Source organism: Carettochelys insculpta, chromosome 16, assembly GCF_033958435.1.
Source record: "Carettochelys insculpta isolate YL-2023 chromosome 16, ASM3395843v1, whole genome shotgun sequence".
NCBI classification, from domain to species: Eukaryota; Metazoa; Chordata; order Testudines; family Carettochelyidae; genus Carettochelys; species Carettochelys insculpta.
The window spans coordinates 23,505,744-23,523,938 of NC_134152.1; the positions used below are offsets into that span (position 1 = coordinate 23,505,744).

Genomic DNA, 18,195 nt, shown 5'->3' on the forward strand with positions numbered 1-18,195 from the left:
AGCCAAACAAAGCAGCACTTTGTGACATTTTTGGTCTGGCTACTATGAACTGAAAATCACAGAAATGTGAGAGAACTTTTTTCTCTTTAGCCAACCAGTGTAGCAGTTATTCCTTTGCTAACTGCCTGAAAATCTTACTGCTGATTTTTGTAAGGGTGTGTTTGCCCACCAACATATTACGGTTCTGGGTCTCTAGACAAGGAAGGATAAATAAAATGTGTTTGGGTAATTCATTTTTGATAAACTAAACTATTATCTCTTCCTCTTTCCACTAGAGCCAGTATCAGCAGGGATCCCTTTTATGATATGCTGGCAACAAGAAAGAGAAGAATTGCTAATAAAAAATAGCACTTAACATGGGCCACTTACGGACCTGCACTAGTTAATGTATAAATGGATTATAGTCAAATGAAAAGGTAAACTATGAAGCAAGCTGAATGAAGACAGTCATTAAACTATATATACATTTTCTTACACCCTCTCTCATTCATCCAAGGAAATTATTTTGCATATAACACTGAAGCAAAATTCCCAAGGGACAATTGCAAGGAATGTTTATAATGGAATTTCATTTACACTAACTGAAAACACTGAAGCCTTATGTACATTTTTATTTGTTGCAATTTCACTCTTCTGTGGAGAAAAAGAAATCAGGGTAAGAATGCATTCTCCTGACTGTTCCTTGAGCAGGTGGGCTATGACAGGAGATGTTGTGAGAAGGACTTTGACACACTAACACCTCACTGTAATACAGCAGTCAGAACTGGTGCAACAGGGCTACTCAGCACTTTTCTTTTTGCAAGCCCCCAGGTTTGAAAATGTACCCTCAACAATACAGAGGAATTCTAACTTCACGTTCTGGAAAATAGATGGCTAATATTTAGGGTTTCTCCCCAACTGATTAATAGAATTAGCTGTAACATATATCTCTTAATATTAGACTTAGCGATACAGTTAACTCTTTGGGCCACACATAATGACGTGCACTGGAAATATGCAGCTCCTAAGGCAGGGTTCATAGGCTGAAGCTGTGATTTGAGGCCAGATACAATTTATCTTAAGCAGACTAAACTTGTTTCTAAATGCTCATAAGCGATAAAATAAACAAAATGGTAAATATAAAAAATACATCATTACTGAGAATCTCTGCATTTTGTGTGGGTAAAGTGCCCCAGAGTCACGTTTTGTAAAGAAGGGGCATTGTTATCTATATGTGGATATAGTCCCATAAAAGTCAATGGGGTTGCTTGTGTGAGTAAAAATAGCAGAATTTGGCCATCTAGGCTATGTCTACACATCAGCGTTATTTCGAAATAATGCATTCTGGAATAGCTATTTTGAAATAGCTTATTTCAAAATAACTGAGTTATACACAAAAATGCATTTCGGAATAGCATCCAATTATTTCAAAATAGCAGGTCCAGACACATACTGCCATTGGATGCCATTATTGTTTATTTTGAAATAGCACTATTCCGTGTCCTATTTTGAAATAGATGTTATTTCTCCTGCAATGTTTACAAAATTCGAAATAACAAGCCCAATATTTCTAATTTATTTTGAAAGAGCTTGTGTGTTGTGTAGATGCTCTCAGTTATTTTGAAATAACAGCTGTTATCTCAAAATAACTTTGCTGTGTTGCCATAGCCTTACTTGATTAACAAAACCTTGAATAAACCAAACTGAATGTCTTCGTGTGCTTTACTTTTAAGCATGACTTCTCACAGTTGTGGTTTGGTGACTTAAAACGGGGAAAAGAGGGGATAGAAACCCTAATTGTTGTCTAAGTGTTAGATTTCTTGCCATCAACTCTACTAATCTAATCTAATCATGTACTTTCAAATGTTTAACTAGTTTGTCTTTTGTGAGATTGTTAAAATTATTAGATTATATTCTTCATAATCCAAAGAAACAAACATATGGTTTAGCCTGCTTTATTGAGACATTTTTTCTGAGTTGTACAAAAATGTAAAATCCTTAATTTTACAGTAGAAACAAAGTTGTGACAGCCTGCATTCATGCTCATGTAGCTTTCCATATATTGTTTCAACCTGCACCATGGCATTTGTTCATTAGTACTTTAGAGCTTCTCTATCCAGTCAAAAATACAACTGGCTTGACTTAAACTTGCAAACGCCCCACTCTGACTACAGTGTAGGGGATTATTCTGCTCTGGGAGAAGCATGGACAAAATTGCCTATATTTCCCTTTCACCTCTAATTTCAAAGCCAAGAAAAATCTGTGTGAAGGCTTTCATCTTATTAATATGGTTCATTCAGTGTGGAACCTAAGATCAGCATATAAATGCTGTGGACACACTGACTGCTTTGACATGGGTTGAGAGTAAAAAACAGCATAGAACCCCACACGCAAGTTCCTTTTTTAGTTGCCATCTCTTTAAAAGAGCATTTAAGGTTAATATGCTCAGTTACGGCACCTTTGAAACTGGGAATGTGAGAGGGGAAAGGGAGTGGCATCTCGAAACCAGAGAGTCAGGAATTCAGGGGCAGTTGTGGAGACTCTGTGCATAATTGAAACTTTTCAAATTAGAGTATTAATTGCACAATTCTCAAACCACAGCCTGTATCTTCTATTGGACCCCCCTCCCCAAATTTGAGAGTCTGACTTAAGCTAGAAAAGGACCTTTTGGTAATGATTCTGATTCAGGGGGGTTTAGCTGGAAATACTTGGATTTGTAATAGAAATGGTGACAAACCCAGAACTATGGTAGTATTAATGTGTAAAAGTATAAACAAAAATTATGTATAGGTTACAAAAGCATTGATGGGCCTTAAGCACTTTCTGGACCCGTCCTTATGTCCCTGAAAAACATATAGCCCTTTTGAAGCAGTTATTGTATTCTCAAGCTATTTGTCTGGAATTATGAAGGAAATACCTGAAGTGATATGATATAGTTCTTTTCCTACTCTATACAGCAAACACTAGGCATGGTGCGTAATGAGGGTATTTTACGGCAGGAAATATGTACTATTCCTTAGCATTTAAAAAAGGAGTAATTTTACAAAGGCACAATTTATATCCAGATTTTTACTCTGAATGAAACAGATTAAATATGGTGCTCAATGTAATTTACCACCAAAGGTGCCAGTAGCATTCTTTTCTAAGAGTATTTAATTTCAAATGTTCTCTGAAGCAGTATTAGCAGGGATTGAATTTGAGCCACTATTTCCACTGGTCTTAGGGCCAGTGAAGAATTGATTTGCAAGAAAAGGGCTTGTGAAAATTTTGGCCAGGTGAGATACTGTCCATGAGGGGATGAAATCTCTCTCACAGGCAGGTTTAAGAGTAAAGCTCAGGCAAGCCACCATCATAGCCTAAAGCACCATTTGTTTTTGCTGGCCTCACCTCAATAAAAACAGTTTAATTGCATTTGACTTCCCTAATCCTGCTGTACTGAAAAATCTGCCTGTTTATCAGTTTCCAAGAGGTTTTCATATATTAGTTTTTTTTAACAGATACATACACACTACCCATTAAGCAGCCTGGGGACAGTAGGGAGAGATTCTGGTAACAGACTGCTGCTTCTGCTACTTTTCTGGCTTTTGCCAGCATCCATAACTTTTGTGACCCTTGCTCACTACTAATTTCAACTTCAGTTAGTATTATCTAGGGAAGAAAGTGTATATAATACTTAAGATCAGCTGGACTGACTTAAAAGCTACATAATCTGACAAAAAAAGTAGTCACTTAACATTCTAAAGCATATGGTACAAAACAGCTTTTTTTAAACTGAACATTTATTATGCTTCATATATAAAGCGATGCTTTTTTTAAATTTTAATACATATCTCTCTCTAGATATGCTTGCTGGAAAAGTTAGGTCTCTTGTAGACAAGAAGCTACAAATTACAGTTTACTAGTTTTTTTCTATATTTTCTTGGAAAATGTTTATTTACAGTTCAGTTTAAAGTTAAAATGTAAATACTGTACAGCTGTGTATTGATTTGTTACTCATTCTATACAATTTGCATGAAAATTATGTATCAATTCAGTTAAGTCTGAAGTAATATGACTGTGTCAATCCATTGCAAATATAAATGGGCTTGTTTACCAGTAAGACATGTTTAAACTATGGTGAGATATTGTTTTTAAAAAATAAAATATCAAGAAACTGCAGCTGTCCATCTCCTTTCATTTAATAAGGGTAAAAGTACAGAGCAAGGTACCTGCCAGCCCAAGCTCTTGATAGAAGTAAGATTTATCTTACACCAGAAACAGTTACTACATGAGTGGCTGTCAAATCTAGGCTTGCACTGTCCCTGATCTGCTCACTGTGGGGTGGGGGGAGGCTAGCTCAGTGGTTTGAGCATTGACCTGGCCTGCTAAACCCAGGGTTGTGAAGTCAGTCCTTCAGGGAGCTATTTAGAACCTGGGGCAAATAGTTTGCACTGGAGGGATAGCTCAGTGGTTTGAGCAACGGCCTACTGACTGTGGGGTTGAGAGCTTAATCCTTGAGGAGGCCATTTAGGGATTGGGGCAAATAAAAGTCAGGGATTGGTGCTGCCAAGAGGGCAGGGGACTGGAGCAGATGACCACCTGAGGTCCCTTCCAGTTTTAGGAGATGTGCATCTCTAATTAACCAGACATTTTCTTTCATTGTTAGCACATGAACTAGGCTTTATTCAGTAAACCCTTTAAGCATGTGTTAGCCTGAAGTTAGCGTTTGTTCTGTTTAAGGCCCCCAACTGCTGAAAGTAATAACTGATGCTTGTTCATTTCATAGGTGCAGAGATGAATTACTGCTCTTTTCCTTTGATCAGAAAAGAGGCACAGAAAAGAAGAATATAGGTATATCCAAAGCAAGGGTATTAAAGTTTCAGCTGCCTTGAAATATCAGATGCAGGAAGGTACGGGCTGAATCACAGCCTCCATAGTTTTGGGATAGAGTTTTCAGCCCTCAACTGGAAAAGCAGAGTACGTGTAAAAGACAGAGTGGACATCTCTCTTCTTTAAAGTTTACCTTGTGAGAATCTGAGTTTAATATAAGCACTTAACTAGTCTGAACAAAAATCACTTTCATCAGGTTTCAGTTGCACAGTGCCTGTTTAAACCCACTAATTTGCTGCTTATGCAGAATCTTTCAGGAAAAACTGGCCTGTCTTCTACACAAAAGGAATAAAACTGCTCAAATTTTCTCCTTCACAAGCTACCTGGGGCAGGCCTTTGTTACAAAAGCTGGTCAAAGGCAAATGCAGCGTTTTGTGTTAAATATGGTCATGAACTTACTGTGTTTAAACAATTTTTCCCCAAAGGTTCTGGAATGCAAAAATTTATCCTAGGCTAATAGTATTTAGCAGCAGGTCTAAGGACCAGTGTTAATGATGTGGAAAAAAACAACAGCTAAAATTCTAGGCTTCTCTGACCAACCAAGTAACTGACAGCAAATTGTGTAAGGGAAAACAGGTGATGAGCAATAGTGGTCATTCCTGACAAGGGGATGGTCTGTCCTTATACAAAGTTCTTTACTGGAGAGGAGTCTAAGGTACAAAACAGAGTTTGGGGACCAAAACGAAGCAGCTACTAGTTTCTCACGAATGTACAATTACATGTCATGTAACTTATGACTCATTGCCACAGAGAAGGTGCAGGGAGTCAGAAGTATATTCATGACCAGCTCTGTCTTAAGGCCTTCTACAAGGGACAGCAGGAGCACTATAGGCAGTCAAAACATGGTGGAAAATAGAACAGTACAGTAAACTCTCGCTTTAATGCGAGTTTCACACAACTTGAAGATGTGTGGCTGAGAGCCTACCTAGCTTCCCACAACTGCAGGCAGTTAGGCAGGCTAAGAGCCCCCTCCCCCTGCCTTCCCAGAGGGGCACTAGGCACTGCCCTGGGAAGATAGGAGGAAGGCTTTTAGCTCACCTAACTGCCTGCTGCTGAAGCCAGGCAGGCCAAAACCCACTTCCCAGAGCAGCACTGCTGTCAGGCTAACAGCAGCGCCGCTCCAGGAAAGCGGGGAGAAGGGTGTTAGCCCCCCTAGCTGCCTGCTCTTGCAGACAACTGGGGGGGGTTAAAACACCCTCACCCCTCCTTCCCCATGACCCCAGCTTAGCCCCAACCCATGCATGGGGATCCCAGCCCCAGCCACACTACAACCCTGCACAGGGCTCAGGCTCCAGCCCCCTTTCCATTATCCCCGCAGACCCTGCTCCAACCCCGGTATGCCCCAGCCCAACTCCACCCTCCCCTCCCCTGAAGCTCTAAGCCACCCCAGGTTTAAGGCGCCCCCATGCCAGCTCCAACCCACTGCCCAAGCCCCTCTGACTTACCTGAAATTCAGGATACGTGGGCCTAGTGTATCCTGAAGGCCTAGTGTACCGGGAACATGTGGAAAAATTCTTTCCCTTCTCTCCCCTCCAAGCACCTGCTAGTATTAGTCAATGCAATCATTAAAGACAACTTTGTAGACATTTGTAACCGGACACATAAGAGAGAGCTGCACTTAAGCTTCTGAGCCCTTCAGTGCTCACGTCTAATTGTAGAAGTTGAATAAATAGCAAGTAAACAGTGTAAAAAGCTCTTTTGACTTTCCTGTATTTATATACTATATAAATTTTACATGCCATGTATTTACAGTGGAGCAAGTGCTTTATCTTTAAAAAAACAAAGATCAAATTTTAAACATCTCTGAACAACACAGCTTGTATAAACCAGACAGATTATACAGATGAGCTGTATTTAATACAGCTTCCCCACTCCATCTCCTGATGCAGGACCAGAGAATTATAAGTATCACAGTTTGATAGCATTTCATAATAAAAATAAAATCACAGTATGAATTTGTCTGTAACTTTGAAGAGACAAAACAGACAACTGAGACCATTCAGTCAAGACAAGTGACAATATATAAAAAAGTAACAAAAACATAGGGGAGGGTATACAAATATTTTAGGAGATACATTCAGAACTGTGTATGCTGAGTGGTATGTTTCACAAAGTTCAAAACCAGAACTCTTCTGTAAGTTTTTCTTCAAAGCTTGAATACAAGTAAAATGTGAAGAAAATTAGTTTCTAGTGTCAGACATCATAGACAGATTCTAGTTATCTGAGAGCTTGTGAAATGTTAAATAAGTCTTTAAATTAAATATACAGACTGTCCGTTGTAGTTTTCTAGTCACTTGCACCAGAAGTCTAATGTGGAGTAACATGACATGAATAACACATAATCAACCTGAGTCTGTAATTAAGCAGCATTTGAGATGTTCTATTCCAGGGCATTATTTTCAGTGTGATATTTACAACGTTCAGCAGTCGTAGAAAGATTTTTTTTTTTTTAATTTTTGTTATGGGTAAATTCTTAAAAAGAAGTCCTAAGGTAATAACTAAAAAACAGTTCTTCCATGGTAAAATCTTGTACAGTATTTTGAAGCACCACTGATGAATTGAAGAGTTAATTGTTCTATTATAAATATTAAACGGTGTAGAGATGGCTTCCATCAACACTTTGAACCTGAAAGAAAAGAAGGGGCAGTGTCATTCTCTGATATGAAATTTCAACACTAAATCAGATTCAACTCTAAGTCAGAAGGAACTGCTATGATAATTTAGTCTGATATCATATGTAACAGGCCACAGCAGCTTCCCCAAAATATTTCCTAAAGCATGTATTTTAGCAAAACATCTAATCTTGATTTAAAAATTCAGTGATGGAGACTCAATTATCTTTGCTGCAGTCCAAATAAAGCCAATTTTAAAGCTGATTTTTCATCTCTAAGTCATATGCATCTTCAATTCACTGTCTGTTAACAAGAGGATTCCTCTCACCCAATTGCAAAGGACATAAAACATAATGAAGACTGACAAATACAACTTGCCTGTGGCTAGTGAGTTTCTTCTGCCAGGGTTAATTTTCACTCACCTATGAGAGAGAAAACAAATTGTCAAGATTACAATTGTTAGAAAACGACTACAATTTAATTGCTAATTTACACGGTTAGTGATGGGGGAAAAAATCCTGAGTAAGTACTACAATCAATTGAGTTTACACAGCATAGTTGTAGCATTATTGGTTCTGGATTTTACAGAGACAATGGCTTTGTCTATGCTTGCAACTGATAGATAAAGCTTTAGTCATTCGCAGGTGCTTACACTTCTTCCCTCAAAAATAAATTTTGCTGCAATAAGTGCAAGTGTACACTGCTTTGTCCACAAGAGCCTGTGAGTAAAAGGTGGTTGTAATAAATCAGGGGTAGCCAAATTTACTGACCCTCCCAGACACATACAATAATTTTCAGAAGTTAAAGTGCCAGGTGTGCCTACTGGGACTTAGAGCTACTGCCCTGTGGCAGGGTGGTGTAGTCTGGGGTCTTGCACAAGAAAGGTCTGGCAGGTGGCTCCCATGGGGCAAAAGCTCTGAGACCTACTACCCTGTCAAAGGGCAGAATCCCCAAGCTCCCCCATCCCTGAATATGGTAGGCAGAAAATGGGGTTAGGGGGTTCCAAGGGCCACACTAGCTGTAAAAGAATCACAAGCCACGGTTTGGCCACCCCCCAACAAGCCACAAATGTAGTTTCTCTGTTCAGCCTCTAATTTGCAGTGTCTAGCAACTGGTGCTAAATTTTTGAAAGCCACTGTTTTAAATAATCTAGAGCAATACAAGTAAAAACAAATATGAGACTTGTAATATCAGTTACTATATCCATTTGGCATTTGGTATCTGGAACTATAAATTCCTCTGATCTAACAATGGTACTAAATAATTTGTTTATGAACACTTTTATAAGAAACAGTTATTTTAAACAAGACAAAGTTAAAGAACTTAATTTTCAGACACTGATCCCTATATGGTTCCTCAATTCTACTGCTGATGCCAAAGGGTTAAAAAACCCCTAATTCAAAACCATGTGTGTTGGTGTCAAATGAGAGCAGTTGGGCAGAAACCAACATGAATTACATTTAGAATCCAAATTAGGATTGTATTTTTTGTTCTATATGAGAGATGTCAAATTGATCTCTTATGTTAATAAAAATAACCAAAAAACTTGAACTGAGTGTGTACTATGGTAAAAAGCCTGCAGCAGCCAAATTGTTTGCTGTTACACTCAACATGAAACAATCACAGGAATTTAACACACTTTCCCTCTGGTTTCATCTGTGTCTGGAAAGCTGCCACCCACAGATTCATTGGCTTTGCACCCAGGGTCCTTTTGACAAGGTAGGTCTGTAGCTGAAATAGAAAGTATTCCAATGTTAAACCCCACTTAACACAATCTAGCATTATTTAGATTAACAAGTCAGCACTATGCATATAAATGAATTGTTACTGGGGCAGTGCTTTTCTAATAAAGTGACTCATTTTGTTAATAAGATGCTTAATTGCAATTTACTATAATCTATTAAAATAATTTAAAAATGATGCATCAACGAGTCCTAAAGTTTTAAGATACTAATTGGTGCTGCTTTTTTAATTATATGCTGAATTAGAAGGAAAATATCTTTCTTTTGTGCGCAACTCAAGTTTTGTACTTCATTAACTAGCTATTGTTTTCAGTCTTTACAATGGAAGAATTGTATTTACTAAAGAGCAGGTAAAAACTCATTTTCCTCCTCATTCTGCATATAATTAAAAAAAAAACAAACCAAAAAGGGACAAATATTTACACTAAGCAGGCTTGACGCAGACAGAGAAAACAATAGCAACAACACTATTCCTCCCCTCCCTACCTGACATAAGATCATAATATGATTCACTGATATTTTCTGCCCCAGGATTTCTTGTAACAAATATGCTGACAATAGCAACTACCCAGTGAATAATCCAGGGTAAGTAAAAAAAATCACTAATCTAATCTACTTGATTTCACAAAGATACAGAACTAAAGAAACAATCCAGCATCGCCGAGTTGGTTGGCGTCTGGAAGATGTAACATACTATACAAGTATACAATTACAATGGCTTTAAAATGTTTTCCCCTATTTGAAAAAATGGAATTCCTGTTAATTTCTAATGGTCCCTACCTTTGCTATATCCTTTAGATATGTGAGTGCTATTTTCATTGTCTCTTCCAATCTTTTTTGTTTTATGGCAGCAATCAATTTCCCCCATCTCACAAGGCAATTTAGTCCCATGTTTATTATTGTCTTCAGATGGAGGGCCATCTGTATGACGACTCTCTCCTTTCTTCTCCTTATTAGTCTCAGGGCCATGAACCTTCTGGATAGGAGGATCTAAATTCTCAAAGCCCTCCAATTTTTTTGTATGTTTCTTCTTTTTCTTCTTTTTTTTCTTATGTTTGTGGATGTCAGAATCAGTGCAGGCCCCAGAAATATCTGAATCCTGTGGCTGTCTGAAAAAAAGGCAAACAAGTTATGAAAAGAAATCAGATGGTTACACTATTTTTACAAACACATTATACTTTATGTACACATATGCAACTTACTAACTTTTGAGGGTGTTAGACATGCATAGAAAAGAGAGAAATTTGCCCACAGGTCAGATCCACCAGAATGGGGCTGGCAAAAGCTCAAAATAAAGATCACATTTTGTTTCCTTAACAGCGATTATGTGGCCATGGAACATTGCAAGATGCCCTAGAATTCTGCATTTTGCCCAACCAAATACCTGATCATTATTTTCTGTCCCTCTACCCTGCCTGAAGCTACTACTACTTTTAGTCCAACTTTCTCCAAAAGGAGGAGATAAATGGATTACAGAGCCTGCTTCCTGTATTGTTCCACAAAGTCAAGCAGCAGAGGTTGTTGTGCTGGAGCCTAGTCTGCACAAGGAAAGGAGGAATAAGAAGCATAGAATGGTTAGGCTGACTGGAGAAAAGTGCAGCAGTCAAGCCCCCGGGTTTGGAGAGGAACCACCTGGTCATTGTTCAATATTATAATCCACCAATGGTAAGTCAACAAAGTGAAATAAGGACCTGTCCAACAGAGTGCAACTCAAAGTAGTACAACATTTTCTTCACCCCAGCCATAAACCATGGAGTTCAACAGAGTAAGTAATCCAACTGGTCCTTTTCGGTGTTTGATTTATAATTTGACTTTAAATATCACCTACCAATTGAAAATAAGTAGCAAAGCAGACCTAAAACATGAGGCTGTCCACAGAAGTGTCAGAACATGAGGTTGCTTATTTGCTATGACAAGAAAGGATCATCAGACAGTGCTCCTGAGCAGTGTGCTGTTGTGACTCCACATTTAAAGCTGCAAACACCACAAAACCAGCATTGTGTTTCATTAAATTAGCATCAAACTTCACACAGATCACATGGGAAGAAAAAAAAAAACACAAACACATTTTCTACCTTGTTTTCACAATACACACTTCTGTAATGTAGGAATTCTAAGCAGTTTTAAATCCCACCTTTTTGAAGTTTCACTTGTGATTCTGACTTTTGGGGGGGCCTCTGAATAAACACTCTCAGACTTCTTATTTCACAAAGCCTAAGTAAAGTTATGACTTGCTACAAGTTTCCTTTTCTGCAATGAAAACCAACAGAGGATATTACTAGTTTCTGTGGGAGACAGAAAGGGTTTCAGGCCTGCAGATGAGTGTAAAAGGTAGCATCCTGGGCTGTCTGGGATTTGCTGCCCTGTGCAAGTAAGAATCCCAAGCCAGCCATGAACCTTCTCATAGAGGGGAAGAGATTCTTCTTGGACAGGGTTTGCCAAGAGTAATGGAGTCCAGGTGGAAGATTCAGGATCAACTCAAAAGGTTCACAAGAAGGAAAGCATCAACATTTCCCTGCCACCTCTCCCTCACTGTCATGCTGTCTGTCACTGCACCTGCACTCCCCTCTGACAAAATAGATGTGGCTTTGTTAGACCCCAAAAGCAGAGAAGCACTAGTGTCTCCAAACCTCCTCTTACTACAGACATGAACTGGTTCTGTGCATTCCACACCCATCTAGACTTGTGATGAGAAACAGTTTCCATTCAGCTAAAAGAAAAGCTGCACGACAACACCTCTCTATTTCAGGCTAACATTTGGTGTAAAAAAATATAAACCATTACTACTTTAAGGGGAAAAGTTTCACCATAGCCTGCCTACCTAAGTTTGATCACAACCAGTTTTGAAATGGGAGCAACAAAAACTTAGGATCGCTTTGCAGATGATTATAACATTTGTTTGTTCCTGTTCTAAAGCTCTCTCACATCTTAACAAGGTTTGATCCCAGCTAGTCAAGAAATATTAAACTAATACCATGATCTCCCCTGATGGATTTTCAGTGAAATGGGCTCAAAAGCAAAGGGGAAAAAATAGGGGAAGACCAGGGAAACATCCAGCAACAAATCTGAAAGGACTTTGTTTAGAACACTGTAAATAAAAGTTTCTCTTGCTTACCTGTCATCTCTCTCTCGGTGTTTATCTTTGGATTTCTTTTTTTTCTTTGACTTTTTGTGTTTTTTCACTCTTTGCTCTTCCATTGACTCATTCTGCAAACACCTGCGTTTCTTTTCCATAACACCATCATTATCTTCCAGACTAGCATGTTTTCTTTTTTTGTCTTTCAGATGTTCGGATTTGTGGCAAGAGGTCTCAAAACTTGAATTGTTTTCTTCAGATGTAGATGCACATTTTTCGTGGGAATATTTTTCAGGGTGCTGAGAGGGAGCTGAGTCTATTTTGGAGCTACTGAAATGTTTCTCTTTAGCTACTTGTTCATGAGTCCATCTGCTTGTGCAATAATAATCCTTGTATGATCTAGTGTTGTAAACATGACCGGGTCTATCATGGTTTCTGTCCCTCGGAAAGAATGTTCTCTCTCTACCATCTCTTGCTGCATAAGGATGATAGTTATCATAATATCTGCACTTGTCCCATCTCCTTGGTATATCCTGGTAATATCTTTCCCTACTCCAAGATTTTTCCCTGTTAGAGTGGTAATATCTATTCCTTTCCTCATCAGTATTTCCTCTACTTTGAGATCTATAATGGGTATATTTTCCAGAACTTCTGTCATTAGCAGAGGCGGTTCTCTCACTATGCACATGTTTGTACTTATTTCCTTTGCAGTGCTCCTGCTCATACCTATCCTGCTTCATGCTCTCCTTGCTGGATGAATGCCTTCTTCTGGAGTAATCACTATCTGGTTTGCGTTTGGGGGTTTGCTTCCCTTGCTCTGCACTTACAGAGCGTTTTCTTTTAGTACGGTAGTGCCCTTTGTCAATTTTTGGGGGGGCACAAATTTTATCCTTAACTGGAGAATGAGACTTGAATTTTTGCCTGTCCTTATTTTCTTTACATATTTTACTACCACCCAGGCCATCGTTTTCTTTCAAATGACTCTCTGAAATTTTATCCAACTTTGTAGCAGAAGAGTCATTTGTAGGCGGTATATCTGTATAATTATCACTCTGTTTTGTTTCTTGGCGTTTATCTATAATATTTAGAGGTGCAAATTTTTTAGAACTACATTCATTGTCAGACTTTTTGAAAGGGCTTTGCCCCAATTTCTCCGCAGTCTCAACAGACCCTCTGATGTGCACAGGGCTCTCCTTCAAAGTCATTTTTACCTTAGGATCACACCGTTTAGAGAATTCATCAGCAACTCCTAATGGTATTTTCTTAGTGTTACACTGTCCACTGATATCAGAATGTGCATGATCAGTTTTTGATACAATACTTTCGGCAATTTCTTCTTTGGTAGAAATAGTCTCAGGATCTGACGCTGTAAAGGGATTCTGAACATTGCAGCTGAGATCACGGGAAACAGTACTGCTGCCACTAACTAAAGTTTCTACTTTACCATCACTGTCAGAAGTTTTTTCAAGTCCAGTTGCACTGCAAAAAATAGATATGTATTTGTGACTTTCATCAGAAATAAGGAAGACTCAAAAGTAAAAGCCTTTTCATCAGTAAACATCTGACTCCTGGAAAACTCAGACACATTCTGTATAGAAACACATCAACTTATAAGATACTGCTTTCTCACAAGGAAGGCTCTTTTGCTTGCCTCTTCTATGTGTAAGGTTTCATGAGCACCTACCTTGTCAGTTCTCCAATTTCCTCTCAGTTCCTGCTTAGACTCACGACCATACTCACTAGGCTTGCCCTTTACTATAAAAAAATATTGTAATAATGGGCTTGCTTCCCTCTTGCTCCCTCCCAGAAGCACAGGAAGGCAGGCGATGGAATATACACTCACCTGGTCAGTGTCCTAACAGAGCAGCCTGGATTATTCCTGATGCGCTGCCATATTATAGACGTGTGGTAAACCAAAATATGTTTATACTCATACTAATAAATAGATTATTGTGTTCATTCATGCATCCTTAGGAGTGAAAAGAAGGGGGAGAGGAATATAACAAATACAAACAACATGACAGAATGGTTTCTACACAGAATGTTTTTCCAAAGTTTTTCATGAGGCAGCAACAAACAGGCTTTTAATACAGGAATAACAGGGACAGTGCCAAACACAGGTTCTGTTCTATCATTAGTTTCAGTATGGTATGCCTACAGTGATCTATATCTTTCCATTTAAGTTTTATTAAGAGTTAGTATACCATAAAAATTGTATGGCATTTTAATTTGGACAAAAGCATACCCAATTTACCTTATTTCCTCTGACAAGCTTTTCAACTGGTTACATCGGAAAGGCTCTAAAAATCTTTCTTCAGGAACCGGTGACAAAGCTGTAGGCATTATCTACAATTAAAAGGTATAAGTTAAAACATACAGATAGTGGTCATACAAATTTACATAGTGTAGCAATCCAAAAAGTCCTAATGTACTTTCCATTCATATATGGACATAGAAACTATATATGTGGATCACTTTAGGCACAGAACCCTAATGTTCAACATTACAAGTACAGTAAACTCTTTCATATCCAGCATTATATTATCCAGAACTCTCAAATAACCAGCATTTTAACTGCAAGTAGATTTTAGTTACATTTTCCATAAGTACAGTATAGTGCGACAAATACAAATAAGTAAAGCAAATACAGTATAAGTTTACAGGTGTACAGTACTATTATTGTTGGTAAATAAAGTTCTCTGCATATTTTTTTTTTGTTTCTTAGTATCTAATCTGGTTTTTCTTTAGTTTCATGTATTGCGAGGTATACTGCTCTATTATCTAGAATATTTGAATATCCAGCAACCTGCTGGTCCTGTGGCTGCCAGATACGAAAGAATTTACTGTATTAACACACAACACCACTGCACTACAATTTAGAAAAAGGAAAACTAAGTACAATACTATGCACTTAGATTATGTAATGTTCAGCACCACAGTTTTTGTTTCATCTGAACGACTGCACACCTTACAATTCACTGCCACACCCCCAACATGCACTGTGGTAACACCAATGAGCACTTAGTACTTCAAAGATTTACATAAGCATCAGCTTCAAAAAAAAAAAGCAATGTGGTTTTGTAGCCCAGTTCCTAAATCTGACTTGCCATGCAGCCTCAGGTACATCACAACCTCTCCATCTTACAGTTTCCCTACATTACAGATGGAATTATAGCTAGATATTTAGCACAGCTACCTCTCTGGTACCCAAGCACAATACAATCCTTACTGTACCCAACTCTGAGAATAGCTAGCATTTGCAAACCATTATACAAATGCTACATATTATTAAGATACTATTGAGAGACGCATACTCCCTTCATCTTGCTGAGGGGGAAATGAGATTTGCAAATACTGATTCAGCTCAACACCACTTAGTGTGAAAGATCTAAAGGATCATAGACCAAAGTGCTGTGACAGCAGCCTGTAGTATTTTTCTTCTGAAATTTGCCAGAATTAGGAACATTTTATACTGAACACATCACAGTATAATATATAATCTGCTAGGGAAAGAAAATATAAATAACTCACTTTTCCAAGCAATCCATTCGCTTTAGAAAATGGAATTTCTGTAGATTTAACAGGCTTGTCTTGGCAAGTAGATTCATCAAATTTCACTTGTTTTATATCAGGATCATTATCTATACTAATAGCACCATTAAATGTAACAATTTTTGTCAGTTCATGCTGGGATAGAACCTCTTCAGCCTCTTGACAGGAAGAACAGGAGTTCTGTAATGTACTAACTACATTTTCAATCAAAATTCCTTTGAGAGACTTTGAGAGGCCATTCTCCTTATCTAATCCCTTCGACTCCTCCTCAGATTCTTCTGAAGATTCTGCACCGTAAGGGACTAATGTACTAGAGTTCAGTTTAGACTTGCCATTCAATAATGGCTTAGAACAAGATTCGCTAGGAAGTGTTTGTTTAGATACTTTAGTAGCAACTGACACTGTAGATGCATTTGAGGTAGACTTCAGTGCAGAGAAATTTGTAATTGTGGATGAAGGAACAGACTTGCTGAGACTCTCTGAAGAATTATGAAGGCTGGATTGGCGAGCAGGCAATTTGTTATTGTGAATACTGATAGTGATTTTTTGTTTTTTAGAAGGGTCAGGAATAGTGGGTACGTTAATTGTCCAATTTTGAATGGAAGTTGAAGGTGAAGCTGAAGCTGGTCTGCTTAGGGTAACATTGTTAGCACTTGTCACAGAACTGCTTGGAGTTTCTTTCAGTGATCCAGTTCCATTTACAGAATTCTGCAACTGCAAAGAATTCACTATGAAAATGCATGCATATGGCAAAACAGCATCTAATTCCAAGACATAAAGGGGTTCCTTTGGTTTTTAAAAAGCTAATACCAACTGCAATCCTTTGCTGATTGTAAGATACAAATTAAAAACCAAAATGCAAAACAAAACAACCCCGCCCCAATTCTTTGCAAACCTTAGAACATTTGTGCTCATAACAGAGAAAAAGCCAGACTGACTTGACCATCTCAACTGAAGGGCAAGGATGAAACAGCATAAAGCATAAAGTTGGATTTTTAAAATTATTTCACTTTGAATAAATTCAAGTATTATTTGAAGTAAATATCTCAAAAGTGTCCTTTTTGAATCTTTTGGCACTTCATTTGACAGTCAAAGCAATGGGAAATATTTGCACAGGTCAGCATTTGTCTCCACTATAGTGTTTCTAACTTCTTAGGCTGCAGAAGATGCACTGCGCACAGAGCTGTCCTATGGAGAAAAAGAAATCTTCGATCCTGAAACATTTATAAAAATTAAACAAATTCTATTGACAAAACTCCTACCACCAATTTGCTGTCATTATCTCTAAATGAAGATTACCTTAGCCATGTGAGGAGGAAGCTGTGGTCCAATAAATCCTGATGCCCCCTGCCTGCTATTAACCACCTGCTGATTGTTAACAGGACGAGGAGAAGACTGTTCTGGTGTAAGACCGGAACTGGAATTTTCTTCTATCTTTACATCATTGGACCTGAAGAAACAATTTTTATTTAATGCATTCATTCATTTTATTTAATGCATTCATTCTTTTGCTTACCCCAGGCTTTAGACACATCCTGTGATATAATACTTAGAGCCCTGAAAGTCCATGGATATCCGCAGGAACCTGCAACATTGGCTCATTATTGTAGATACAAATTGTATATCTAAAACCCTGAAAGACTTCAGATACCTGCAGCCATGGATCATTTTTGCACCATCTGCACAGGGGTCTAATAACGCTTCATAAAAAATTTTTTAAATAAACTTTAATAAAGGCTAGACATCATAGTCAGATAACAGACCTATTTTAATTCCAACCGCCAAAAAGCAACTCAACTCCACAGCACCTCCATTTCCCAACCCCCAAAAGTCAACCAATTACACAGAATTTGATTCAGAAGATTCAAAATGCCTTATCTAAACAGACATCATTTCAGTCTGTAGATAGCTCTTTCAGTGGCGGGTGTAAGATGATAGACATTTAACTTACACCAGAACAAAAAAAAAAGGTCGGACAGACAGGGACAAGTTCTGTAGCTTAACAAACTATAGGTGGAGCTTAAAGATAGACGAGAAATTTTTCTCATAACAGAAAAAGCACAAATTGAAAGAAGAAAAAAATTAGAAGGATAAGAAACTAACTTAATTTTGAACACATTTTGTTACTTGATATTACCTGATATAAAAGAGCACATAAGCTTGCTGATTAAGCACAGCTTTGAGGTCACTGCTGGATACAATAGCATCATTCATCAGGTACCACTGCCCGCTACTGGCCTGCAAATAAGTCAGTGATATGTTTTAAATCAATTATATTTGCTAGAAAAAACAGAACAGATAACTAATCAACTGCAGAATAAAGATCTCTCCGAAATACAGCCATCTGCATTATAAACTGTACACA

General features: G+C 38.1%; 2 protein-coding genes across 4 annotated transcripts in view; one reads left to right on the plus strand and one right to left on the minus strand.

Annotated features, from left to right (window-relative positions):
• CYTH3 (cytohesin 3) overlaps positions 1-4,156 on the plus strand; it is an 88,852-nt gene extending 84,696 nt beyond the window's left edge. For both annotated transcript variants that reach the window (XM_075010805.1, XM_075010806.1), the window contains one exon: positions 276-4,156. In XM_075010805.1, the coding sequence (XP_074866906.1) occupies positions 276-348 (73 nt within the window). In that variant the 3' untranslated portion in view covers positions 349-4,156. The remainder of the gene's footprint in view (positions 1-275) is intronic.
• A 2,397-nt stretch (positions 4,157-6,553) lies between these two features.
• Positions 6,554-18,195, minus strand: part of USP42 (ubiquitin specific peptidase 42) — a 38,678-nt gene continuing 27,036 nt past the window's right edge. Inside the window, exons 11-19 of one of the 2 annotated variants that reach the window (XM_075010803.1) lie at positions 17,968-18,068; positions 17,130-17,280; positions 15,810-16,544; positions 14,533-14,624; positions 12,318-13,757; positions 9,983-10,311; positions 9,100-9,191; positions 7,839-7,882; positions 6,554-7,474 (exon numbers count right to left, since the gene is read on the minus strand). In XM_075010803.1, coding sequence (XP_074866904.1) covers positions 7,868-7,882; positions 9,100-9,191; positions 9,983-10,311; positions 12,318-13,757; positions 14,533-14,624; positions 15,810-16,544; positions 17,130-17,280; positions 17,968-18,068 — 2,955 coding nt within the window. In that variant the 3' untranslated portion in view covers positions 6,554-7,474; positions 7,839-7,867. Of the gene's footprint in view, positions 7,475-7,838; positions 7,883-9,099; positions 9,192-9,982; positions 10,312-12,317; positions 13,758-14,532; positions 14,625-15,809; positions 16,545-17,129; positions 17,281-17,967; positions 18,069-18,195 lie in introns of those variants that run through there. The other variant, XM_075010804.1, reaches the window with a different exon arrangement.